Raw genomic sequence first — 26,193 nt, 5'->3', positions numbered from 1 at the left:
CTTGGAGAAAATGAAAAATATTTTTAATAAGTTAGAAGTGAAATATTTTTTTGTAGTCTAAAACTAAGTCTATAAAAAATAGCTACCTTCAACTGCTCCCTACTTCATCAGCAGTATGGCTGTTAGAGGAGACAAGCTCAAACCTCCACAGATTTATTTGCTTTCCTGCTGATTGTTTCAAATATTACCTCTTCCCCAACAGTAGGCAGTTATTTTACCATTTTCATCTGATACATGGAGCTCACCATAATTAACTGCCTTGGGAGTCTGCTGGTTTGAGGATTAATGCTGTGTTCTCCTGTATAGGTCTTAGGACACAGGGTGCTGGAGTAGCAGGGAATACTTTTAAGGGGAATTATCACTCCTAAAATTCAGCTACTGGTAGCCCTTTTCCTCCAAAGGGCTGAATTTATTATGCACGCTCTTGAAGCCATTTCACATATTGCAAGATGTTCATTGCAATCTATGCACTCATTTATATTTCATACTACACAGTGGTTTTCATGCATTTGCACGTTCAGAAAAAAGCCAAAACTAAGTTTTAAAACCTAGATAGTACTGTATTATAGTATATTATACAAACAATGAAAACAGTCAGTGTTTAGAGCTTTTGGTAACAATTCCTCCAGATCTCTATCTTGTTACTATCTGCCAGCTCACCGACTGTCTGCCTTGAAAGATTAAAGGGCTCTTCAAAGAGAGATCAAAAAGGTCACTTAAGTGTAATGTGATTCCATTAGTTCAACCATTCAGGATGCTGTGAAAAAAATCCCTTCAGTTGCTCAGTAGCAAGGGAAATGTTAAAGCATTTGAAGATCTGCAGGAGCTAACCAGCAAGTGATCATTGCTAAAGGACTGCAAGGACCTAGACATGATTCTTGTAAGTAAGAAATAAAAGAAAACAGAAAGATCAACAGCAAACTTGGCTTCTCTTCTGAGAAAGCTATTGGACACTGATATGGCAGAAGCATTAAAAACATTTAGAAATGTATTATTTATGAAGAGTGTGTCATTAGGAATTTATCAAAGGGAGATTAAAGCTCACAAATTTGTCTGAATTCTCAAAGTGTGTTGCTGAATCAGAAGATATAGATAAAAGGCAGTGGAAATGATCTCCATTTAAACTTTTGATACTGCGATAATTTCTGACAGCTCGATTTGCAGCCTCACCACCAGAAAACACAGCTTAAAGAGGGCAGGTGCAGGACAACAGGAGGCCAAAGCACTTCTGCTTTGAAAGGAACACCGAGACTGGAAATGGTCTCCTACAGCATCCCAGTGAACAGGGATCCTAGTGAACAATTTCTACCTGCACTTTTCACAATTTAAAACAATAATTAACTCCACTTGAGATCTGTGGTTCATATGAGTTCTGAGCCCCAATACTGTATTAATTTCTTACTCCATACAGACATCCTAGGTTTAGGCTGGCTCATGTAATTTTAGACATTAAGGATATTAAACAGCATAGACATTAAGGATAGTAAACAGCCTTTGGCACCAGGCTATCTTGTTTCAAAGAAAAAAAAAAACGGAAAAAAAAATAAAATAAAGAGAGACTTGGTTGGCACCAAAGCTTTAAAAACTAGCCAATTAGCCTAGGTTATTCAAATGAATGGCAGAGACATCGGGGGGATATTCCTGATTGACTTCTACCCACAAATACTTTCAATATTTACCCTTGCTCAAACTGAAAAAAATATATCTCAACACATGTACAAAATAATAGCAGACCTCAAATGTCTTCATATTAAGTGAATTAAGATCAATTAACATGGAGTATTGATATTCAGGGGTCACAGGCAAAAACTAGAAAACTGAGGTTTGGTTAAATAGTATACAAGTTGTAATTTTTCTTTAGGTAACTGATGGAAAAATTCACACCAACAGAAGCAGTATATTTTATAAAACAGGAGTACTGCATCCAAATAGAAAGTGACATAAGTCAGTGCTAGAAATCCACCTCTATCAATTCCAATAACATATTATTAAGCTCCTGAATTCTCAATTACTTAGTATGGCTATCTGATTCCAAAGAAACATTTTATATTATAGTCTGTGAGAAGAGGAAAAAAAATAGCACAACTGTGACAATTGGTTTTATTGATAGTTTAAAATATTAATTGTAGAACTGGAAAGTTGTAGCTTTTCCCAGAAACTTATAAAAAAATGAGAGTTGATATTTCAAATTGATTTTTCTTCCCCCAGAGGATGTGAAAAATAGGATAACCACTGCAAATTTAAAACAAACTAAAAGGATAAGTAAACAAAGTAAAAGGATATTCTACTTTCCTTTCTAAAAGGATAAATGGAATATATTTGGGTAATTAAATACTTATGTATTTCAGACCTTGATTCTTCATGTGCCTAATGGAGTAGATTATTTAGGAAGGTGAGGGCTGAGTATATACATATTTCATCACTTCCCCTTCATTTTGAGGATCCTGAGCATTCTAGACCTCAGTCTATTTCTATTCTCAAATGAACATTTATAATAAAAATTTAGACCTGCTGCCCAGCACTGCTATTAGGGCTATTTAACAAGCCTGAGATATTACAGTAAATTGTTCTCTTAAATTCTCTATACAAAAGAATGAGAGTACTAGGTTGAGAAAATAATTTCCCTATGACTGAGTGTAGAAACCAAGTGCTAGTTTTCAGATGCAGGTTTTGGCAACAGTTTGGTAATCGTCAAGATAGTGAAGACAGCTCTAACAAGTATCTTCATCACACTGGATTAGATCTGAAATATAGGTCTATGCAGAAATAAGGCAGGTCATATTCTGCTATGCATATTATTACTTTGTAATCTCCTTTCCCTATCAGGTCTTCACAAGTCCTCCTGTCCCAAGTTCAGCTATGAATTATAGATAATGTTCTGACAAAACTATTAAGAAGATGAAATAGCAGCCAGGCTACTTCACTACCTTGTATCTGAAACTGGAAACAAGAAGAATATATTTAGAAAAGACTCCCTGATGTGCTGGAGTTAGGTTCTGAAATAGAATACATCTAGTTTGAAGAACCTCAATAAATCCTTATTTTGACATACTAGCCCCTGGCAGAGAAGTGAATGCCAAGGAAATAAAGAACAGCATATAAATTACTATTGAAAACAGGAACATTACATACATTGCTGCTTTTGCAATTTCTGATTCAAATTCACAATTGTTTTTGGTTTTTTTTCTTCTTAACTAGAAAGGAAAGTCATTGAAACTTTGATTCAAATCTATGAGGAGCAGAGAGTTTATCACTTACTGTATCAGGCAAAACTCAAATTAATCCCACTAATAACCACATGGATTAATTCCTCATTTGCACATTTCAGTAGGAACCAGCAGACTGCAGGTTGAAAAAAGGAACTTTCTTTGAAAACAGTTGTCAATTCTACCTTCTTTTTTCTTTAAAAAACATAATTATTAGTTACTTTATCATGGCTGTAAGACAGGCACATTCACTATGACACATGAACACACATATGTATGTGTGAAGAATAATTTGCACACTTGGAGAATGTCTTATATCACGTATTTATAGTTCTGCTATAAACCACAGAAACAGTGATTATTCACCTAACACAAGGTTTTTTGCACCTTGAACCTTTACATTTTTACCACACTGAAATTTCATCACAGTGGAACTTCTGTGAAACCTGCCAGCTTCACACAATACATTTCCTCCAGTGCACCTTTTATATCCAACACAGAAGGTCTAAAATAACTTAGGTGCTATTAGACACAAAAATTCATTAGCTGCAGGTGCACCTCAAGCTTCCAGAACGCCTGGCAGTCTCATCATTATGAGTCACCCTTCAGTGCATTAGCTCTAAATGAGCCAGATGTGTTGAAATATTTAAGTCCTTGTTAAAGCCCCTAGGGATTTTAGAGATATTCTTCCCCTTGTAATGTATTTGCATATCTTGCTAAAGAGATACTGAGTTATGTACACATTTTGAAGGCACATATGTTTTTACAAAATGCCTGAAAATACAGTCAGGGTTTCATTAAATCTATATGTTTTCTTTCTGGATAATACATTAAAGTCAACACAAAGTATTTAGTCCCTCTAATTTAGTTGAAATTAATTTGTAAGAATCTATAAAGGCATTTTCTCATTAGAAAGTTTATGGGTAAACTGAGCTTTGGAATAAATAAAACTGTGATACATTTAATTTAAAATTCAGTTTGAACCACAAGTAAAACAAACAAAACTTCTAAAAATTTCCTAAATTTAACTCAGTTTGAACCACAAGTAAAACAAACAAAACTTCTAAAAAATTTCCTAAATACTACAAAAATTGGTGGACTTCAAAATATTACTGATATTAAATGACAAATCTAAGGTGCCTTCAAATGGTAGTGCTGTTCCACTTAATCACCCACACTACTCTTTGAGCACAAAAATGTATGCAGCATGTCTTCCACTTGTGCAGCTCTATCCCATTTCCTAACTGCAGTAAGATGAGATGGAATTTGTTAAACAAAAATCATTCCGTTTCAAAGATGACAACTCTAAAAAGACAAAGTAAAATGAGGTATAAGGAAATACAGAGCAAAACCTAAGAAAGCAAAATGATATTTACTGTGTAAGTCCATGGCTTTTCTAGAATGTGGATTATCAGTGCCACCATAAGCTAACTGTACCAACAAACTGGGCTGGTGCTTTTTCATCATTCTATTTTAGTATGACAGTACCTTCAGCATCAGCAGACATTACACTGTTAAGACAGTCAGCTGTTTCAATTTCAAATGATTTATTACTATGAGTAATTGGTAACTATATATTATTGCTGCACTGTGTTACATATGTTACTTACTGTTTAGCAGCCCTTTGAAATAATGTTATTCTGGATTTGGTCAGATACATGTTCTCTACATTGATGGTCATTACTGTATCCACAGCCATGCTGGGCTTTCTTTATAAATCAAGATGCTAATTTAAGTTCTGTTTACTTACAAAGTAATTGTATCAAACTATTATGGCATCTATTGTATTCGCGCGCCTAAGAAAATATTCAAGATATTGATGAAGAAGTTATGTATATACTGCAATTTAGTAATTATAAATACACCTTCAGGTTCTGAAATTTAAACAAGGACTCCAGCAAATTAACTGTAGTCTAAGGCTTCATTGGAATTATATGCACATTGTATATACAGTGGAGTAGGACTGCAACTACGTGATTTTCAACAGAATCGACTGTTGATATGATTTGAGTTTTCCTTATGGTATCAAAAATATAATGAAGCATTACCTGATGAACATTTACCAGCTAATATACATGCATTGCATACAGAGACACATTATCTCAAAAGGAATTTTGAAAATATTCCAGATCTGATTTAACATAGCTATTTCTGCATAAAAACACCTCATCAGCAAGATCCCACAGGCTCCAAGGCTCATTCCCCTCTGCAATCACAAACTCTAGTCTGCTTTTAAACAAATCTCTCTGCTAATTCCCATGGTCTAGGGACCTTGTGTGAAACAATGATAAAAGAAAAGAAACCAGCCAATCAGAGCCAAACCCAAACATCAAGCTGGGATTTCTCCTTTTCTGCGGAACCGGTAGCTGAACTTCATGTACATCAGAAAGGAAACCTTCCTGACAAGCCTGTGTTAAGTGAAGCAAATCCAGCAAGATTCAAAAGGTGAAGCTTGTTGATGCTTAGAAGCAAATTCTATAGAACTTAAGGTGTCAGCTTTTAAATTCTATACATTAACAACTTCAGCTCACACATGCCGTGGCCTACTTCCACAACAGCATTTGCTGACTCCTATTTTAAATGTCCTTTCAGAAGATCAGCCATTATGCAAACAAGTAGTTGAGTTCAACATAAAAACATGTATTTTCACCTTCCTCTTTTGTCCATGTCTCTACATGTTTTAACATCCATGAAAAGAATCTACAAGAACAACTTTCATGAGACTATCTCAGAACCTTGTTTTCATTCAGGTTACAGTGGCTGAATTTCTGCCTGCTTCAGCTAAAAAATGAAAGGCAATTTACCACCTGCTTTCAATCTGGAAACTAATGGAATCAGTTCTTCTGGTGAAGAAGGTTAACCAAGCTCTTCTATACTATTCCCTTCTTCCTATATAGGAAGATATTAGAATTTTGATTGAACAAGGCGCTAACATAATTTTACACAGAAAATTAGTTTTGTAAGCAGATTTACATTTTAAACACCATCTGCTCTCTTATATGACCTCTGGCTTTAAACTGAAACACTTCTTAAGATTGCACTGTTACAGTGAAATATTCTAACAAAGTGCAAATTTAATTTTTTACTTAATTAAAAGCAAAATCACATTTTGCAGAAATCTTCCTTCAATAAAATATGAAATCTGAAGTAATTTTCTAGGAAGGTAACAATGTCCAAACAAATTTGAAAACTTCACAGGTGAAGCAGATACAAGATTATAACACAAATTTACTCAAGAGTTTGTGCCTGTGGAGCTTGAGGTAAGTTACATCATAAAAATCCTACCATATAAACTAAATAAAGATTAATATAAACTAAAAATAAATCAAATACAAGTTGATTCATTTAATTAAATACAAGAAATTTTATTTCCTTAGTTTTTTTTAGTACCACAGTAAATGATAAAACATCAAAGTACAGAAGGAACAATCATAATCCTAAAAATCAAAGTGTGATGCAATTCAAAACAGGGACTAAGTAAGGAAATAAACTTTTATTACTAGACAGTGTCTCTAACCAAGCCTGATATGGAAAAATCTTGTTTAAATATTTGTGCTTCTTCAAGGACCAAAATGCTATCACTGTGGGATGGGAATTTATCACATGAGGGACATCTATTTTCATTTGCCTTTCCCCCATCATGGCCCCTGCAAGATGATAACAAATCCCATTCATGCTGCCATTTTCACAGAAGTACTGGCACTTTGCATTGAAATAGAATTTTGCAGCAAAGGGAAAATGAAGAAGGGAAAAGATTTCTCACTGGGTCCCAGCAGGACTTGCACTGCAGCATCACCAGTTGTGACTCAGAGTGCCACCTGACTGTCCAGGCAGTCAAATAACAATTCTTTTGTTATCCAGAAAAAAAAAGTCTTTTTTTCTAAATGAAAATTCTGCCAGAAATATTATCAGCAGTATGGTAATGACATTTTTCATACTGGATGTTTAAATGACAACAAACCAAGGCCAAGCAACTCCTCTTCCTGAACCCTTAAAATAACCATGCAGTAGAAGTGACTTGAAGAGTGCCTACAGCTTGTATCATCTGCAAGCATCTCTAAAATACTTTTTCTTTAGAAATAAAGGTAAAAGAGCAGATAAGAACTTTATTTATTAGATCAGCTAGAATTAATCGGTATTCTGATCATCAAAAAGCAAAAAGTACTTTTTTTGCTTCTCTCAGAAGGAGTTTACCTACAAATGCAGTGAGAACGTATTTTAGATAATCTTCCAGGCAAGTAATGAACTTCTAGAGCTGTGAAACACTCCCCATACCACTGAGGAGTTTGGTAAGGAAATCTTAACCTACTGATAAGAATTTGTTTTTGACCACAACACAAAAATTGACTTGGTTGTATTCCTCAATTCAGTTCTCCCTTATCTAGCATATACTATCCTGCTCTTATTTTGGTGATTATACATCTGCTGGTCTTGAGCATCTAGAAGAAAGGAAGAAGACGCAGAGAAATAACCACTTCCAAATTAATCATCTTTATGAAGCACTGAATTTCAAGAAAAAAAAATTAAAACATTACTAAGCCTGGAAAAGAAAAATAGAGAAGCATCTTTCAGCCGCCAGAAAACATTTCTGATTACCTTGTCTTTTTTTTTAGCACAGAAATAACACCACTAGATGCAATTTCCATAGGTCCTGAACACTGTCTTGCTCCTCCTTCTATGAACCCAACAGAAGACTAATTTCAGGGTTGCCAAAGCACACTCTGCAATATCCTTTACTTATAATAACATTTTATTGTTACACAAAAAAAATGAAGTTATCACAAAAATGCTCAATCATAGACTTGTCAATAATCCTTCAGGAGAAATATATTGTATCGCCCCCTCTCAAACCACTGAAGAGATCTGACTTCCAATAGCAGTTCTTGGACTGGTATCAAAATTGCCTTGTTGATTGAACTATGCATACATGAAAGCAAAATTAGGACAAAAAAGATTTTCTGAAAACCAGCATCAGAGAAAACATTTTTTCACATCCATATAACACGAACTTGTCACAAGAGCATAATTGCAAACAAAAATGTAATTTACCTATAACTACATCATGGCCATCAACCAGGCCTGCAGAGAACAGCTCCTGAGAAACGCCATCTGCTGTGTCTGTCCAAAAGGTGAAAGGAATAAGTGTGAGAGTCCAGAAAAACAACAAAAAGTAGCAGTCATCCAATGCACTTCAACAAAAAATATACTTTAGTTCCAAAACACCCAGGGAGGCAGGATTGAATTCAAAATTATCTTTAATTAGGAGGAAAAAAAGATAATTATCTTATTAGCCTCTTCACAGCAAATCACATAAGGTAATGACTTGATTCATTGCAAACCCCCTCCAGACCTCTCCTGGCCACCAGCACTTCTCTCTTATCTAACTACATCATCATACACATTTTGCAAGTTCAGTATCTTCACAACCAAGAAGATAAACTATGCTTTAGTGTGGTTTTCTTTATGCCCTCCACTGTTCTGCATATCTAGACAGAGACATAATGGAGTAGGCTTTCTTGTTTGCTGCAAGTGGCATAAAGGACTTACATGAACAGTCATTATTTTGAGATCTAGGTTTTAAATAGCTTTTAAGTATTCTGAATCCAGAAAATCAAAGCTTTGGATGGATTTCCTATTAACTGCTGTACCTGAGTGGGTGAATTCCTAAGCCCCTGTGACCAGTACTTGCCCTGGATAAAGGCCTTAGAAGGCTTAGATGTAAGGAGGCAGGAACAGCAGGAACAAGCCTAAATTTCAGCAAAATCTCAACTTTAATCTGGCCCCAGCACCAAACACCCTAATGGAGCTCATGCTTTGAGGCAGTTAAAGTTTTATCATTTCCTCAAGAAACACACACAGGTGAAAAGCAAGGTAGCTGAGCAGTTTCTGGAGATGGGAAGCACAGCTGCCTTCTGGCTGCCTCAGCGACTGACTACAGGAACAGTCCTCATCTATCCTCTTATTTTTGACCAAGCAGAAATTCTCAAATGGCTTAAGGAATGGCTTCCCAAGTAATTCTTCTGGCAAATCGAGATGTTCTATGCCCAATTAAGTAACAGGCCTTTTTTGTTTTTACTCATTGCCAAAATCAACGAGAAAAGCGGGTAGACAACACATGCATAGAACTACTGTACATGAAAGATACTATGATTTACTGCGAAAGAGACACCACTTCTAACCTGGATTTAATTTTAGGTGAAACCTCTTTGAAGGCTTCTCTGAATAAAGTGAATACTGACTTCTAAGGAATATAAAATAGGTTCATAGTTCAAAGGGTTGCAGCTTAACAAGGATGATACCTTCTTACTCAAAATATTAGCCTTCTGTGCATTTCATCCCAGTACAACTTGATTTTTTCAAACAAAGGCAAAATACAAGTTCTTACAGCTCTTAGCCTACAGTTCCATAAGTATGCAGCAGAGTTTAAAGTTTCAATACCATAATTTCTTTCTGGTGATAATACCAAAGCTAGAGCTACAGCTAAAATTTCAGCTGAAGACAGCATTTGAAAAATGGTGTGCACTTGATACTCATTAATAGACCATCTTTTATTATAAAAGGGAAAGAAACTTAAATGCTACTGCCATCACCACATACACTTTTATGGCTACTATATTCTATTTCTTACGATGTTTTCCAAATGTGAAAATGGAAATATTGCCAGACAAGATCTTATATACCATATAGATCATTTCAATAAGACATGAAATTGACAAAAGTATACTGTGAATAAAGTTTTCTAATATATATATTATGCAACCTTGCCACTAGAATTTACATATATTTGCAATTCTTACTCCACTGAGGTTCCATATAAAGCTCTGCACAGTAGGAAACATTCCAGAGAGGCAGTCTGCATGAAGCATAAGCAGTAATCCATGTCTGAAATGCCTTTTTAAGCAGTAAGAGAATAATTCAGTTGCAGGAGCCTTACCTCTGCCTGGAGTAAACTCAAACCGTATGTCATTAAGTTCTTTCCTGGAGTTCCTGAAAAACAGTCAGTGCATACATTAAAATGTTATGAAGAACAGAACAACTATTCAGTTCCTATACCCAAAGAATATCTTTGGCATTGAAAGCCACATTTTGTGTGTTTCCTTGAAAATCCTGCTCTCCCAAAGCACCCAGACTGGAAAGCACTCCATTGCATTTTCATGGCAACATTTTGGGAAAACTAGCAGAAAAATACACTTAAGGTGAAAACGCATTCAGTACCATAAAGGATAAAACAAAGTCCTCTGATAAATATTTTCCTTTTCATCTTCAAAAGACATTCTGCCATATTGACTCTAATAGTTCAACACAGTTTGAGTCAGATACCTTATCCTCCAAGGACAACAGAAGATTCACTTGGACTTAAAGCTCCCTATTTGAGATCACATTTATACAAAGATGTTTAAGAGACAAAGTATCCAGCAAATGTTAAATGCTGAAAAGTAGCGGTGATGCAGAGTGTTTATAAAAGGGTAAATTCTTTACTCCAAATGAGTAAATTCTTTCACTGACCATCCTTGTCTCAGAGGTGAGGTTCCACCTACATATAAAATGAGCAGTAAAATGTTAAATCCCAAGGTTTTTTGTCTTCCTGCTTGCCTCCAAGAGTGTTTTAACCAGTTCAGTGTGCAATACAGTCTTAAGGGAGTTAATAGCAATGTTATAGAATTCTTTTACAGCCTTATACTGTGCCCCATTCCATGCATGTTTACAGCTTCAGGTTTAGTTAATAATTTCTTCCATCAACAAAACATAAGCCTCTGCAAAACAGACGTCCATCTCATTTTTGGAAATGACAAGTCAGCTGAGCACAGGGAGGAACCTAATCGCTGTAGCCCGCTCTTTTTCTAATGAATAGCTCAATCCACTTGAAATGCTAAGGGCAACAGAATGTGTTTTGCAGTTCATTATTCTTCTCCACAGCAAGGAAACGGTATGCAAGCTCCTATTTCAGCATACCAGGCCATGAAGTCTTGCTGTGGGAAAACTAAATCCAATAGGCAAGCATATTCAGCTGTGACTTACATCTATTACTGCTTGCTAAATACATCCAGGAATGTTACAGAGCCAAAACCAGCAACATGCAGAAACACAAAACCCAGAATGATTGGCAGCACACACAACAGTAAGAGAGCAAGCCCTGAAAAATGAGTATGCCACATGCAGTGCTTAAAATGAAAAGTACTCATTTACTGAATCTACTAAATGCTTCAAAGGTGAAGGAGTTTCAGGTTCCCAAAAATCTACTCTAAATAAAGAACTACAGACATTTAAGGTCACTAGCACAAAGCTGCAAATAATGAAGCTAGCCAGCTTCACTATCAGCTTCTTTTTCTCTCTCCTAGAAAAACATGATTGGCTTTCTGTTAAAACAAACAGCAACAACAACAAAAAACATAAAAACCATCAACTTAAAGACCTATCTCCAGGATTCCTTTTGACAAAAACTGTTTTCCAAAGAAAAGGAAAATGCACAAAAATTTAGCATTATTCTTGAATAAGAAATGTTCTGACTAAATGTCTGATGTAACTCAAATACTCATTTCCTGCACACACTTCAGAAGAAACAAATCAAGTGAATAAAGACTTTCACACCTTTATAGAGGTAAACCAGGAGGTAGGAACAGGATGACCTTTAAGGTCTCTTCTAAGCCAAACCATTTTGATTCTATGACCAAGAAGATTAATCCATTAGATTCTCCAATTATATCTTTTCACAGACCTCCCATAAGCAGAATACCTATCATGTAAAAAGGCACCAAGTAATTATGAACTCTTACTAAAATTACCAGCTTTTCACAGCTGTTTGAAAAAAGAGCTGCTCCTGGTTACACTCCTTCCTCATGCATGATGCACATGGGCTCTATGTTAGATTGTCTCTAAGTTCCAAAATATCCCAGATAAAAAGTTAAGGAGTCAAATCAGTTTATTTTAGTCAAGGCAAAAATTCATTAAAGGTTGATATATATTCAGCAATCCAACTTTGCTATGGAGAATTATTACACTCTGCACTATTTTGAACTTAGGACACTGCTGCTTTCTTTATAATGGTATTCAGCTATTCAGGAAAGAAAAACAATGAAAGCTTGGCAAGATTAATTTGCTAGAAGCCTGTAAGTGCTTTTGCTTATTGTTCCATTACCTGCCAGACATTTATTGATTTCCATAAATTATGTATTCCAATATATAATCCACCAAATAGCAGATGCACTTGAGTTCTCCCCTAAAAGCACCTCATGGTCTTTTCTAGCCTTTAGACACTTTTCTGGTTCTAGTTAATGTCACTGTAACTACAAATTAGTTTGCTAGCTCCTCCCTTGGTGAAAACTGTTTGGATTTGTTGATTTATTTGTAGGCAGAGTTTCCAAGCAGCATTTAATTTGTTCCTTTTTTTTCTTACATCCATTACACTCTTATCATATAGCAGCATACAGACTTGATTTCTGCTATATAGAAATAGGATTGGAAAAAAGGCACTTAGTATCTTTGTGATTAATAACTTTATCTTCTTCATCATTTCTTAATGGTTCCTATTTTCTCAAATGCATTTGTGAAAAAGTTATTTCTGTTTTAAAATGCCAACTCAGACCTTTATTCCATCTCTTATAATAGCTCTTATGTGCTTCTAGCTCTGTGCCATTACAGACTAATATACCTTGATTATCATGCATAAAACAAGCCCATCCCTCATCTCTTTTTAAAAAGTAGTAAATTTTAAGTACTTTGCGCATTTCTATTCACTTCAAGTTGATTTGCATTATGCACTCACCTCCAACAGGAAGAATTGCAAATGTTTTGAATATGGGTGACACCAAAGCATGCCATGCTAAGACATCCAGCAGCCATCTTACCAGCGAAGTAATCGCAGAATCTAAAACTTCCCACTTTGTGAAAGCACGTTCTGCAACCCTTCATTGCTTTTTTGTTTCCATCAGAATCACCTGATATGCACACCAAGACTGCTAAATCCGATTTCAAGGGAATAATGCTTCCTCAAGGAAGTTGAAAAAGCACAAAGGCCACCCACTTAGCCCCTCACCTACAAACATTGGCAATCCTGTCATTAGGATATAAAAGAAAGATATTCTGTTTTGAAGGAAGTTATTTGTAAAACAACGCTAATATTGACCAAAATCAGGATTAGAGAATAAACAAATTATGCAACTATTCAGATTGACATGGTTCTACTGACAAAATCATAAGACATGAGAGAGATTTCAGGCATTTGCATTTAAAGAAGCCTTCAAATAATTACCTAATGATAGCATGATTCCTGCTACAGTCAATTATCTCTGTTTCACATGATTGACAAAAGATGTGTGTTGTTGAATTAAAATAGAAAATTGTTTGTGTAATGATACAACTGTAAATTAGAGACATTAAATATCATTATTTCTTTTGTCCTTAAAAGCAGAATGTCTGTCGCGTAAGTGCGATTCAGGAAAATGAGATGTCTTGGAATTAAACTTTAGGACTAAAACATGCTGGAATACTTTGATTATATATCAAGCAGTCGATTTTCTTTCAATTTAGCCATATTTTTCACCCTCACAAATTTATCCATCATTTCTTATGCAGAGTTATCAAAATCATCAGCATCTATTTCACACAAGCTTCAGCATCTTCCATACAGCCCTCAGGGAGAGTCTGTATTCCTGGATGAGATGTATCCTACCATAGCTAATTAACTGGATATTCTTCCTTCCCAAAGCAAGAAAAAGATTTCTCAGACTAGGTAAACCCAAAGAAGTGTGTGTGTGCAGGTGTGTAGGAACATCCACATTCTGTCTCTGCACTGCTTGCCTAATTTTCAGACATCAGCTACACAATCATCACATGTGGTTCCAAAGCCTGATGTGGGAAGCTAAGCATCCAAGAATGCAGGTACTGACAAAACGGGAACCACCACAGCTGACTCATGACTGGAAGAGACAACAGCAGAATGCAGAATATGCATTCTTTTCTAGAAACAGAAATAAGCTCATCTTTAACCAAAACTGTAGAAACTTTATTATGAAAGCTCCATAACAATGGTGCCACATGGCACCCTTCACCAGTCAGATTTTCCCCTCCTCGTATTCCTAATAAGCCCTATTCCCACCAGGACAGAAGCTCCCCCACCATCAGGGACTAATGACACAGGCCAAGTCAGTGTGCTTTAACAAAAAACACATGCTAAAAAAAAAATTAGAAAAAAAAAAACAAACAATTCTCTCACTTGTACAAAATTTCAGACCCACAGATCTTCCTACCATCTAAAATTTGAACTGCATTGAAACTACCATGGAAGCAAAGTTAGAATGGAAAAAACAAGATAGCATAGCCTTAGAAGCAAGGGTGAGCAGCTTGGCATTTGCACTACCTCATTGCAGTTGTTGCTGTAATTAAAATCACAGAAGAATTCACATGACTTGCTCATTTAGACTGCAGAGAAAGCAGAAGTTCACATCAAAATGAAGTGGACTAATCAGAGTGATAGGTGGGTCATACATCCTAGAGCTGTACTCATCCAATTTTCATTCTACATCTCTTGGGCAGGATCTTAGTGCATACAATGCAAGAAATATAATTGAGGGGGGAAAGCATAGAAGAGAGGAGTTTGTGGGTTGGTTTAAAAGAAATTTTACATGTATTTTTTATCTTGCTGGAAAAAATGCTGAAGAGAAATGCTTGGCCTCACCAAATGTCACTCAAATTTCAAAAGGTCATCTCCCTTCTCTCAATAAAGTGTCACCCATTTTTGTCTTTCATCTGCTTAAGGCAGAAAGCCCAGGATAAACACAGTTCCCCCATGAAGCCTATGTAGCCTTGTATTCACACTGGTAGCTTATTTCACAGGTGGTGTATTTTTTGATTAAAAGCAGAATTTTAAGTATTAAATACCTGCACTGATGATCCATAGTACCTGTTTATTATCTCAGTTTTGATTAATTAAAACTTTATTTCAACTTTATTTCCAGAACATAGTTAATATACACACAACAGTGAAATACAAACTGGCACTTTACTTTCAATATTATAAAGAGAATGAGGGACTAAAATATTGGAATAAACAAGTAAAAAAATTAATTCATCCCATATTTAAGGTTTAGCCAATCTCAATCCTCTACACATCTATGTTCTCTGCCTTACAATTTTCTTATGCTTCAGCTGTGGAATGTAGCTATTAACCTAGGTCAGAGCAAGTGAGAATCCTCTCCTACCTCAACAGAAATCATAGTTCAGTTTTCTCCTGCTCCTGCCCCCACTTTCTGGATTTCTGAAGTCATGATGCTATGCACACAGATGAACCAAAGCAGCAATAAGAGCAATGTATGTTTATTAACGTAATTTTGTGAATCAGAACACAAAGGCTCCTGTGGGATTATATAAACACAAGAGAACAGAGCATTTGTAAAGAAGCATTAGCCTCCTGAGGATTCACCACATGCTTGTGTAAACTCCTTTATTTCTAACACTTTGATGCTCAGCTGTCATTTACTAGTCAATACCCAGGCTCCTCCACTACAAATTACCATATTATCAAGAGCAGATCATGCCTGTTCAGCACTGTGGAGATGGCTCTGCTCTACTTAATTTTAATTACTTCAGGTCAATTGTAAATTAAATGAAAAGGCATCACTGCTAACTTTTGGTAAGAACAAGAGAGATCTTTGAATTCTCTTCTGCTTCGAGATTCCCACTAAGAAGAATGGGACTAAAATCTCTGTATTAATAAAATGTGGTTCCAAATAATTATTTTACATTCATCAAAACCTTACCATAAAATTCAAATTAAAAACCTTAAATTAAACTCAACAGTTTAATTTAACACAAAAATGCCACTACTATTTAATCATCACATGATCCTGGGTAAAAAGTAGATCTCTCAGATGATGCAAACACTTGTTAAAATCAGTACACATCAAGAGGTAGCAGCAACACTAACAGCAAAGCACAGCCAAATGATGCTTTCGAGAGTGGAAAACATAATGCCAAAATGAAGCATTGTCATTTGGCTGATAAGCTGCTGGAATGAGACAGCATCAGTTACCTGTTAAAGATTTACTGTCTCTATGCCACTCAGCATACAGAAAAGGCAAGTGCACATTAAAAAAATCAGCCACCAAGGCAATTGTTATGGTCACAATCAGAGCAGCTAGGAACACTGTCCAAGGCTCCAGGGCAGCTGATAGCTCCTCCCTCAGGACGGGTCTTTACAACACTTCTATCCATAGCTGATAGGTCCAGATTGCTTAAGACTCCAAAGAAAGTAGAGTCCTTTCCATCTAGTACAAATGGATGGGATATGATAGTGAAGCCTGGAAAATGTGTGACAGAAAAACACAAGAAAACTGATACATTTTAGAAACGACATATAAATGTTAAGTCCTTTCTCTCAATCCACTGGTTTACAGCCCCAAGTCTACATATTATGACAAAGAAGTGTTAGAACTAGAGACATTTTAAATATATCTATATCCAAATATGCTGCTTCTCAATTTCTGCAGTTGCTGATGCCAGAAGCTAAATCAGAAGAATGTTGAAAGCCCTTCAATTTTTTGACTTGCTATGTTCATTTCTAGCTAAGTCAAGCAGCAAATTCTGAAACAATATTTTTTGCCTCAGTTATCAGTGACTCATTTCACTGCACAGACAGTGAAAAGCAGTATTCACTTGCATCATCTTTTTTGAAATTCACACTTCCTACCTGCTCTCATAAATCAGCAGTGGGAATATTCAGCAAAAAGCTATCAAGTTTTTTTTGCAGCAGAGATGGCAATATTGATCATGAGGTTTTTTTCCTCTGAAATTACTCTGAAGTAGCACAGAAGTTTTTTTAAGAGCAGTGGTAAAGATTTAACTTCTGAAAAGCATCAGTTTATAACAAGTACTTGAAATACAAGGAAGGGCATACACAATTATGCTTAGAATTTATTAATGTGGTAAAATCTTAATGTTTGGTAGAAACCAGAAGTGATCTAAAATAGACTTTTTCCTAAAAGGAACTGGAATTAAGTACAGAGAACATCAGTAATGTTAAAAAAAAAATCACTTGGAAGTATTCAGAGAGGATTTCAATAATAGAAAGGATAACATGCACATAATTTGATCACTTTGTTAAGCATTACAGCAGGTTGTGGTTATAGTTGCCTTTCTGGATTTGCCTGTAATTTAACTTCTCCACTCTGAGTGTATCTCTGTATGTTTTGATACCAAATATTATTGATCAGTGCACACTTTAAGGAAGTCAAACCTGTATTAGCTGCATGACTGAAGTGATACCCCATCTGCCTGACTGATAAGAAATACCAGAGCAACTTAGAGATTAAGCAAACAAAGCCTTTTCTGCATGCCTGGTGCACAAGAAGAGGGATTATAACCTGTTATTCCAGTGACAAATTCTTCAAGTACAGCATTGAAAAATAGCAACAATGCTTGAAGCAAAATGCCAGTTCCTTAAATCAGAAAGCATGAAAGGCCAATCATTGCCAGGAGACCGGGGGTGTTGCAGAATAGAGCTCTAGAAAAGTGATTTTATTTATAAAATCAAGACAAAAGACTTAAAACAACTTCTACAGGTATATGGAGTTTTTAATAGAACCTTGTAATTCCCCAGTGCACAAAACAGGCTTTGAGAGGAAGGCACAGAGAAGCTTTTGACTTTACCCAAATCAAAGAAAGTTTTAATCATGTTTAATCAAAAACGGCCTGGAAGTCTGCATCCTTTTAATCCCACTGGCTCAGAGTTTTACAGTGCTGATCACCTGTCAGTATATTACTGTAAAATAAAAGGAGACTTCTAGGTAAACCAGAAAGACACCTGGCCACCACAAAAATTACAATCTGTATATCATCCCTCTAAAAGTCATGGATCCTGACTAGCTTATCAGAAAGAGTGGGAAGCATGGAAAAAAGTCTAAGGCTTGTCTTAAACTCTTCAAAGGTTTCATCTGTTTATGCTGCCAAACTTTCTCTTTACAGTAAATCAGCTTCACCAGCAAAATCTGCTCCTATGTTAAATTGTTGTCACATCTTCTGTCCCAGTGCACCTCTTGTGGCCATTCACTGGCCCCACTAGAACAAGGACAAATGTGGGGCAAAACAAAATAAATAAAATTGAGTTTATTTAAAATTTTACCTTCCCCTCAAAAATATCAGAAGTCACAAACCAACCAACTGAAAGCTGGCTGCTTTACAGGGACCCAACACAGTCCCAGAATATCCCCACCAGTGGAAAGATGGAGAACCACACAACTAAGTGGGAACAGGGAAAAAAAAATATTTCAAATGGTTTCAGTCCTGCCCAATGTACTACAACACCACATTCACAGGCCAGTAAAATTCATTTGCCAGTAAAATATTTCCATTTGCCCCTTTTCTTCCACAGGCTTAATTCATCTAGTGTGCAGGAACTGTATTAAATTAGGTCCTGGGACATTCCAAATTACTGTCAATAAATTATCTTCCTGTCATAGGAGCTAATTTAACCATCTTAGATTGCTTCAGATAATTTGCAATTCTTAACAATTCTTATTAACCATTAACAACTCTCCTAATTTAACACAATATCTCTGTTATTAATCCAAGTAGTCAAACCCTCTAATAAGTGACCTTCCTAAATCTGTAACTGCAACAGCTTGGTTAGATTGGAAATTTCAAATCCAGGGTGGTAATTCCTCCCCATTTCCCTTCCCTGGTGCTGTGAACAGTCCTGTTGGAGGACTCAATCACAGACATTGCCTTGGCCTCTCTCTGCAGAGCTCCTGCCAGGGTCTGATGCTGAGACACACGGTGTTCACAGCCTTACTGGAAACAAATTTGGATTACAGATTTCATTCCTCCCTACTCTCAAATACCACTTCTTCTTGAGGGTGAGGATACAGAAGCATTGGCATTTCAAAGTGGCAATTGCTCAGGCTGGGTCAGAGTCACACACTGTGGTAACAGATCCAGCCACTGAGAACCAGTATTTTCAGCTCACTGCAAAATTCAAGCACGGTCTCTTAACTACATTAGAGCTTTAAAACACTAATGGCCCATATTAAGCATTTAATACTAGATCCTTTCAAGAGCTTTTCAGGGAATTACCTAAAACAGCCTGCTGATAATTTCCCTTTTGGGGCAATGTACTCCAAGACACAATACTACAAAAAATACCAAAAAAAAAAAAAAAAAAAAGGAAATTGCTGTCTCCAGCCCAGGAAATAATCCCAACAGTACAGAATTTTTTGACAAGTCAGCTCACACTGAGAAAACTATGAAAATAGAAAGGTATTAAATACAAGGCAAGGACAGATAAATCAGTCTGGACGGTTTTCCCTTTTTTGAGTAAGGGAGTTAAATACCACCATTTGTATAAAGAGTACCATGGGATTCTTCAAAGATTATTTCAGACTGTGAGTTGTGTTTCTGATCCGCAACAAGGCATTTGCAGTAAACAGAGGATGGTGTTAATTTAGCACACCCTACTGAATCACTGAATGAGTCCAACTCTGCTGTGACTGGGAAAAAAAATAATAGAACCTGACCACCCAGGTAAAGAATTACTTAAATGCATTGATTCTTCTGCCAGAATTCCTCCTTCATGAAAGCAATTTTTAATTTTTATGGGTACTATTAAGCTTGTTCTGGAACATACTGCTAGGGAAAAAAAATTGCAAGCTAACATCTAAAATGCAATGGGGGGTCATGGTGTAGCCTCACTGTAGAAGAGGAAAAAAGAAAAAAGCAGGAGTACTTTCTTCCTGCCCACCTCTTGTTCCTTTTTAAGGCTGCCCATCTCTTTATCGTTTGCCCTGTCCCAAATCCCCAGGCACTACTCTGTAAACCTTTTGGTCCACACTCCCAAGCCTCAGACTAAGTTGTTTCTGCTCAAAAAGCTCTAAATGTTTGCATCAACTTCCATGACAAAGTCTCAACAGGGAAGAAGGTCAACAATGAACAGAAAGCACAACTCAAGTGCTACCAAAGGTACCTTGCTAAAGACAATATTTATAGTCAGCCAGTGGCTGCCTGAGCTTTGGTGAACGTTCCATAAACAAAATAACTCCTGCCTTTAAATTAGCAAATACCCAGAAATTCTAAACGCTGTCTCTGAACCTATGCTGCTGGGCAGAGATATAGGCAGCTTGTAGCCCTCACTGTCACATCAGTCCTTCATAAAGGGCCAAACAAAAGAAAAGTGACAAGTGTGTTACTTACTGCAGCCCACACCCCTACACTGCCCCCAAACACACACACTGCTCATGTGCTAGCTCTGACCCCACTCACATGCTCAGGCTGCCAGCAGAAGCAAAGTCTGTGCCAAGATCTATAACTCTGCCCTCCTCCTACCACCGAGACCAGACACAGCCAGAGCTCACATGGGACAGAGGTTTGCACTAAACAGCATTCTTCCCTCAAAAGCAGGAAAGTTAGAATAACAAAACCCTGCAAAATTACACACCAGATTTTTAGTTTTCTCAGCACTGCTAACAGAGTTCCCAGGCCCAAGAGAGTATCTGCTTTTCAAGACACTTTTTTTCTGTTTAACAGAAGCTTTCTGATTCCTAAAACAGAAATTCTTCTTTCTTCCCTCTCTACCAATAATCACCTATATGTTCATAAATATAAGAAATTAACCTCATTACTACAGACTTGCTTTTAGGGAAGGCAGGGAGAGGGAATTTTTTCCAGCCATGAATTAAAGAGGATCCTTAAAAAGAACAGAAGTTCATTGTGCAAGTATGAGCTTGGAAACTCAAGTCTCCCAGGATCAGTCCTCCTTCACTTGTGGCTCAAAAGCTGCAGAAAACTGAAAGCATAATTCCTGATGTTTCACTATACTTGCAAGTCTAAAATGTTTGCCCTCTGAATATGCCAGCACTGCAAATAACTGGGTAAGAAGCTAATCACTCTCTGGGTTTTATGATCATTTATAGATAACCAAAGCACCTCACTGCAGTACACATTGGTACACACAGCAGTGCAAATTGGTCTGTTTGTAAATGGTTTCATCTACCTGCCAGCAGAGAGATGAAAAAGAATATTGATAGCATAACTGGGCAGTTATGTAAATTGGACAACCAAAATGATTCCAAATAATCTCTAAGTCTTTCCTATCCCCACAACAAAATTCATTAATCCTCTCTTTTTTACACAACCTTTGGCAGCCATGCAAATTTTTTTGCATCTGCCACTAGAAAAGTAGTCAAAGGGAAGAAAACAGATTTTGAAACTTGGCACTCATTCTGTGTAATTGGTTTTTTTCTGATTACAAACGGTGGAACCAGAACACTAACAAATTTTGATGCTACTGTTTTAAAGGTATTTGTTACGTATAGATATGATATTTGTTTCTAACATAGTGGTTGTAATTTTATAATTATTTCTGGCTTCTCATGTTTTTGTTAGCATAAAAATTAATAATACTTTTCTCCATAGCAATAATTAGGAATTTACAACCTCACATAGATATCCTGTCAACACAAACAGATATAAGCAAGTTTAAAAGTGAGTGGTAATAAGCTTTTTAAGAAAAAACATTTAAAAAGCTATCATACACATAAAAAGCTATCAAAGTTTCATATGAAGAAATAGTTTTATCCAAGAACTAGACTGCATAATTAAGCAATTCAAACCTTAGTTATAAACTAATTTTAATTAAAGGTAATCTGACTTACTTCAACTAAGCAAAAATTTAAGCCTGATAACATGTTTATATCCATTTTCTAAAATACCCATCTCTTCTCCACAGTGGCTGATCAAACTTGCCAGTGAAAAACATTTTGAGTAGGCAACTTGTAATACAGCTATGGCTTATTTCTGTCAGAGGCTGACTGCTGAAGTGTGAAAGAAACTCATTAAAAACTTCTCACTGTGATTCTGCATTATAAGGAAAAAAAGAAAGAAAATCCTTAATGAAGGGTACACAGCCTGAAGACACATTCATTTTCTGCTTTTCATTTTACACTATTTCAGTAAGCAATTAAAAGACAGCAATTAGTCACACAAACACTATTCATACTGGTCATACTGGGAGATTATACACTTCAGCACTGATTTTATGTTAATATTATGAGAGTAATGAGGGAGATCAAGATAATACGGCTAAATAAATAGAAGAATCTTTTACCTTAATCTTAAGACAAGATTCACCGCACATGGAACTTCACTGTATTCCTCACTAACAGCAGGCTGAGACTATTAGAGAAAAAAGCAAAAAGTCTTATAAAGGATGCCAAAGGGAAAAAAAAAATCACAAAAAACTTTCCATGCTAACAGTTTGAAGTTAGCACAGAATATTTAACACATTCTCTAACTTTAAACACTTGCAGTACACAGCCTATAATATAGCTGATACCAGTAAAATTCCCATATTTCAATTACAGAGACACAAGTAATAAATAAGGCCTGCATTAAAGCACTGAGTGTAGGAGCTTATAATCCACCTTGCACCAAAGCAACAATTACCTATTGAATAATATGCACACAGTAAGAATTCCAAACTGCTACTCACATTATTTTTGTGTAACAGTTTTGGTTGTTAAGGAAGTCTTACATCTACCCATATGCAAGGAACTAGCAGCACATCAAAGCAGATATCAAGCTCAGAGGATGTCTTCAGCAGAGAAAAATCAGTAACACTGATATCTTTCACCTTATCACTCCTCCCTCACACTGTGATATCCTCCCAGCTCTCAACTAAAATCTCAATGAAGTCTCAAGCAAAAGTGTATCCCACACACAGAATGCACCAGGCTCCTCTACCCTACTATGATTTCATACCCACCTTGGTATATTTTCACCAGTCACAGAACAGCCTGTTCAGAAGTTACAAAGGGTTCAGAAGCCCTCCGAAAATAAAGAATTGCATCACAAATTTCATTTGACTTTTTTTTTCAACAGTTTTCCATATCAAAGCCACTTGAAAAAAATTACACAAGATCTGTATTTTATTATCTGTGTATTTTCAGGAAACATTATTGAATTTTTGGAAAATTCTTTTTCACAATCACTAAATAGCAATGACAGCAGGGATTTTTCTGCTTCAGTTAAATTGCTTCCATTCATATAAATTACTATTTTTTCTGCACCTTCAACAGACACGTTACGCCAATATATAGCAATGTGGATCCCAAAGACCCCAGAGGCACACACCAACAGTGACAAGATGCACTATCCTTAGTTCCAAGTCATCTTCTAGAGCATTTCAGGAAACAAAAATCAACAGAACACTTCAAGCAGAGGGTTTTTTTCTCTTCCATAAACTAAGCAACTTTTAAAAATTATGAGTTACCAGGTCACAAGCAGTAGAACTCTCAACATTTAAGACAGTAAGACTGTGTGGTGAAAGTCCTATTTTTGTACTCTGCTTACATAAAGTATCTGAGATGCTGAAGAGCTGTGTAAATTAGGTCTGCAATGGAGACACAGGGGTCATCACAGGAGCTAACAGGACTAAATGTGACAGAGAGCTGCTAGTCTTTTAGAAGATTTCTCTGACACCAGTGAAAATCAGAGAATCTAAAATTGCAGGTGAAGTGGCAAGGGTCACCCACCCAAGGAACAGGCATTTTTAAAGATCATTTATCTGTAAGCCATAATTCTATTAAACAATTGATTATAGCAGCGATGCTTCCCACACTTAGCACAGGGCCATGAAATTCTATATGGTACTTTGTTCTTCAGAGTTAATCTAATATGCTTCAGTACTGAACTATTTTATTGTGTATGGAAGGAAATATTTTAATTATAAGCTACATGGCATGATATAGATACTAAGAAGAAAAAATTATTTGGAGATGTTCTAGCTACTCCAACACAGCCTTCATTACCCGTACAGACAGTAATTAGTGTGCTCTAGTTACAAAGATTCATTAAAAAAAGCCAAATCACCTATCTTCATGAGTTCTCCTGGGCACAAACATAACATGACTTTTAAATTCCTATCCATCTTATCCACTGTGTGCTGAAGTCCATTGTTACAGGCACAATGGCATAACAGCTCTATCCTCACAAACACTTGCCATACAAGGCTGCAGAACAATACTCCCACCTCAATTCACATTTTTAACAGCAGACATGAAAAAAATCTCTTTACTCAAATGCTTGGAAAAAAAATAAATTGATAAAGACATTTTTACCTCTGCATTCTCCTCCTCCTTCAGTCTTCGTGACTGGAAAACAAATGCAGTGAGACATGAGCTATGCAGCTTTATGCAACAAAGATCTAGAAATACTAACAATTAACATAAAGACAGAATGTCTTTTAGAGTATAAAGGTCTTGGTACAAACACAAAATACCTTTTCCTGAGAAATAGCAGCTTTGCCTTCCTCACTCTTCTCATCCATTTCATCATCACTCCATTCCCAGTCCCCATCTTCTGTTTTATGGAGGTGGCCACTGGAACCTGGCACTCGTCTGACCTACCAAAATATTGTTTACTATTACATAGACATCCTTAGTCTTTACTGGTATTCTGGTTAAGCAGAAATTATTTGCAATTTTTATTCTGTCTGCTCTCATTAATTTGCTGCAGAAGCCACTAACATATTCCAATAATATCTGACCTCCTTAAGCCTCCTTTCGATGCCTTGCATTATACGAGCAGTGATCAACTTGGTTCTACATTCTGTTGGTTGGCAGCAGTAATGGAAAACACAAAACAGGGGAAAAAACCTAAATATAAAAATCTGACTAGAAAAACTACAGTGTTTTTCAGCATAATGAAACTTAAAAGAAAGACTAAGCTGGTATTAATCCTGCTCTAAACCCCTATGGTTTGCTGCAAGCCATAATGTGCAGAGAGATGCAGCATGGGACAAATTCCAGCTGTTTCTAAATCCCATCAGGCATCCTAACAGCAAGATGCATGACATGAAAACAGCTTAGACCACTTCAAGTCTGAGACCATGAGCCTCCAAGGAAACCGTGATTCAGGGCATTAATACAATTTTTCCAAAGCAGATTTTCATAGAGAGCTGGGCATTTATGCTATTCCTGTATTGCGTTTAGGCCAAGCACAATTTGGTATTCCTCCCTTACATTTTTTCCCTGTACAACTGAATTAGAGTGCCCTACTCAGTTTCTCCATATTTTGTTCTCATTTGTAACTGAGAAGAAGGGAAACCTATGGAGGACACTAAGGGAATACCCTACTCCATCTCTTGATAGACAAATTCTGCCCAATTTTCCCTGTTTCCCATACCAAGTTCCTACTGGATCAATTTTAGCCTAGTTACCTCCAAGCTTGGTAGAAGCAGCTCATTTGTATTTGGGAGGGGGGAGCAGGCAGACACCAAGGCAAGTAGTAGCACAGCAATTCTTTCCCCAGCTGCAATCAGCCCAGGCACAATCAGTGGGCTCTTACTGTCTACAGCACCAGGGATCAGCACAGACACAAGATAATCTAGCAGGCAATTTGCCTGCTGCTTGTGGATGTAATTTATTGTCCTTCAAGGAGACTGAGGTAGGCTTTTGTTCAACAGCATAGGCATCTTCCAAATGGGTCTACACAAACCTAGCAGAGGACATCATCCACAACTAAAACCATGCTTTTCCAGCACAGAAGGATATATTGGTTTACAGGCACACTCAAACACTGTATCCTGCACTAATCAGTATTTTCTGCTGCTTCCATTTTCAGCTGTTATGAAGACTTATTCTAAACAGAATTATTTTAATGGGGCTTAATGATGCTTGCATCATTTGCAGAGAGCAGCGGATTTCCAATTTTTAAATAGACTGCCTTTTAAGAAAAAATAAACAAATGGCCCAAGTACAAAGCAAAATATCATGTTAAATTATTTTCTTGAGAGGTTTCTGAAAGCAGGAAAACAAGTTTAGTGGTACTCTGTTTCAATCACACTGATTCCCACCAACATACACATTCACAGGAAAGAAATTATAATTTCAGCTAGAGCAAAGTACCCAACCTTTTCAACTTTCAGAAATGTGAAATAGTTGTCTAGAACTTTTTTTAAATTGGTGTGTGTACTTAACACTTGCAACACTTGATGAACTAATTT

At 36.4% G+C, this 26,193-nt stretch overlaps 1 protein-coding gene across 6 annotated transcripts in view; it reads right to left on the bottom strand.

Moving 5' to 3' along the window:
- Positions 1 to 26,193, bottom strand: part of STK39 (serine/threonine kinase 39) — an 80,778-nt gene that overhangs the window by 9,438 nt on the left and 45,147 nt on the right. For all 6 annotated transcript variants that reach the window (XM_059476300.1, XM_059476298.1, XM_059476299.1 and 3 more), the window contains 5 exons: positions 24,469 to 24,591; positions 24,308 to 24,340; positions 22,297 to 22,364; positions 10,141 to 10,193; positions 8,256 to 8,324 (listed from right to left, as the gene is read on the bottom strand). In XM_059476300.1, the coding sequence (XP_059332283.1) occupies positions 8,256 to 8,324; positions 10,141 to 10,193; positions 22,297 to 22,364; positions 24,308 to 24,340; positions 24,469 to 24,591 (346 nt within the window). The remainder of the gene's footprint in view (positions 1 to 8,255; positions 8,325 to 10,140; positions 10,194 to 22,296; positions 22,365 to 24,307; positions 24,341 to 24,468; positions 24,592 to 26,193) is intronic.

The sequence above is a fragment of the Ammospiza nelsoni genome, chromosome 7 (genome assembly GCF_027579445.1).
Source record: "Ammospiza nelsoni isolate bAmmNel1 chromosome 7, bAmmNel1.pri, whole genome shotgun sequence".
Taxonomy (NCBI): domain Eukaryota; kingdom Metazoa; phylum Chordata; class Aves; order Passeriformes; family Passerellidae; genus Ammospiza; species Ammospiza nelsoni.
The sequence above is the reverse complement of the archived record's forward strand: the minus strand, read 5'-3'. Positions and strand labels throughout refer to the sequence as shown.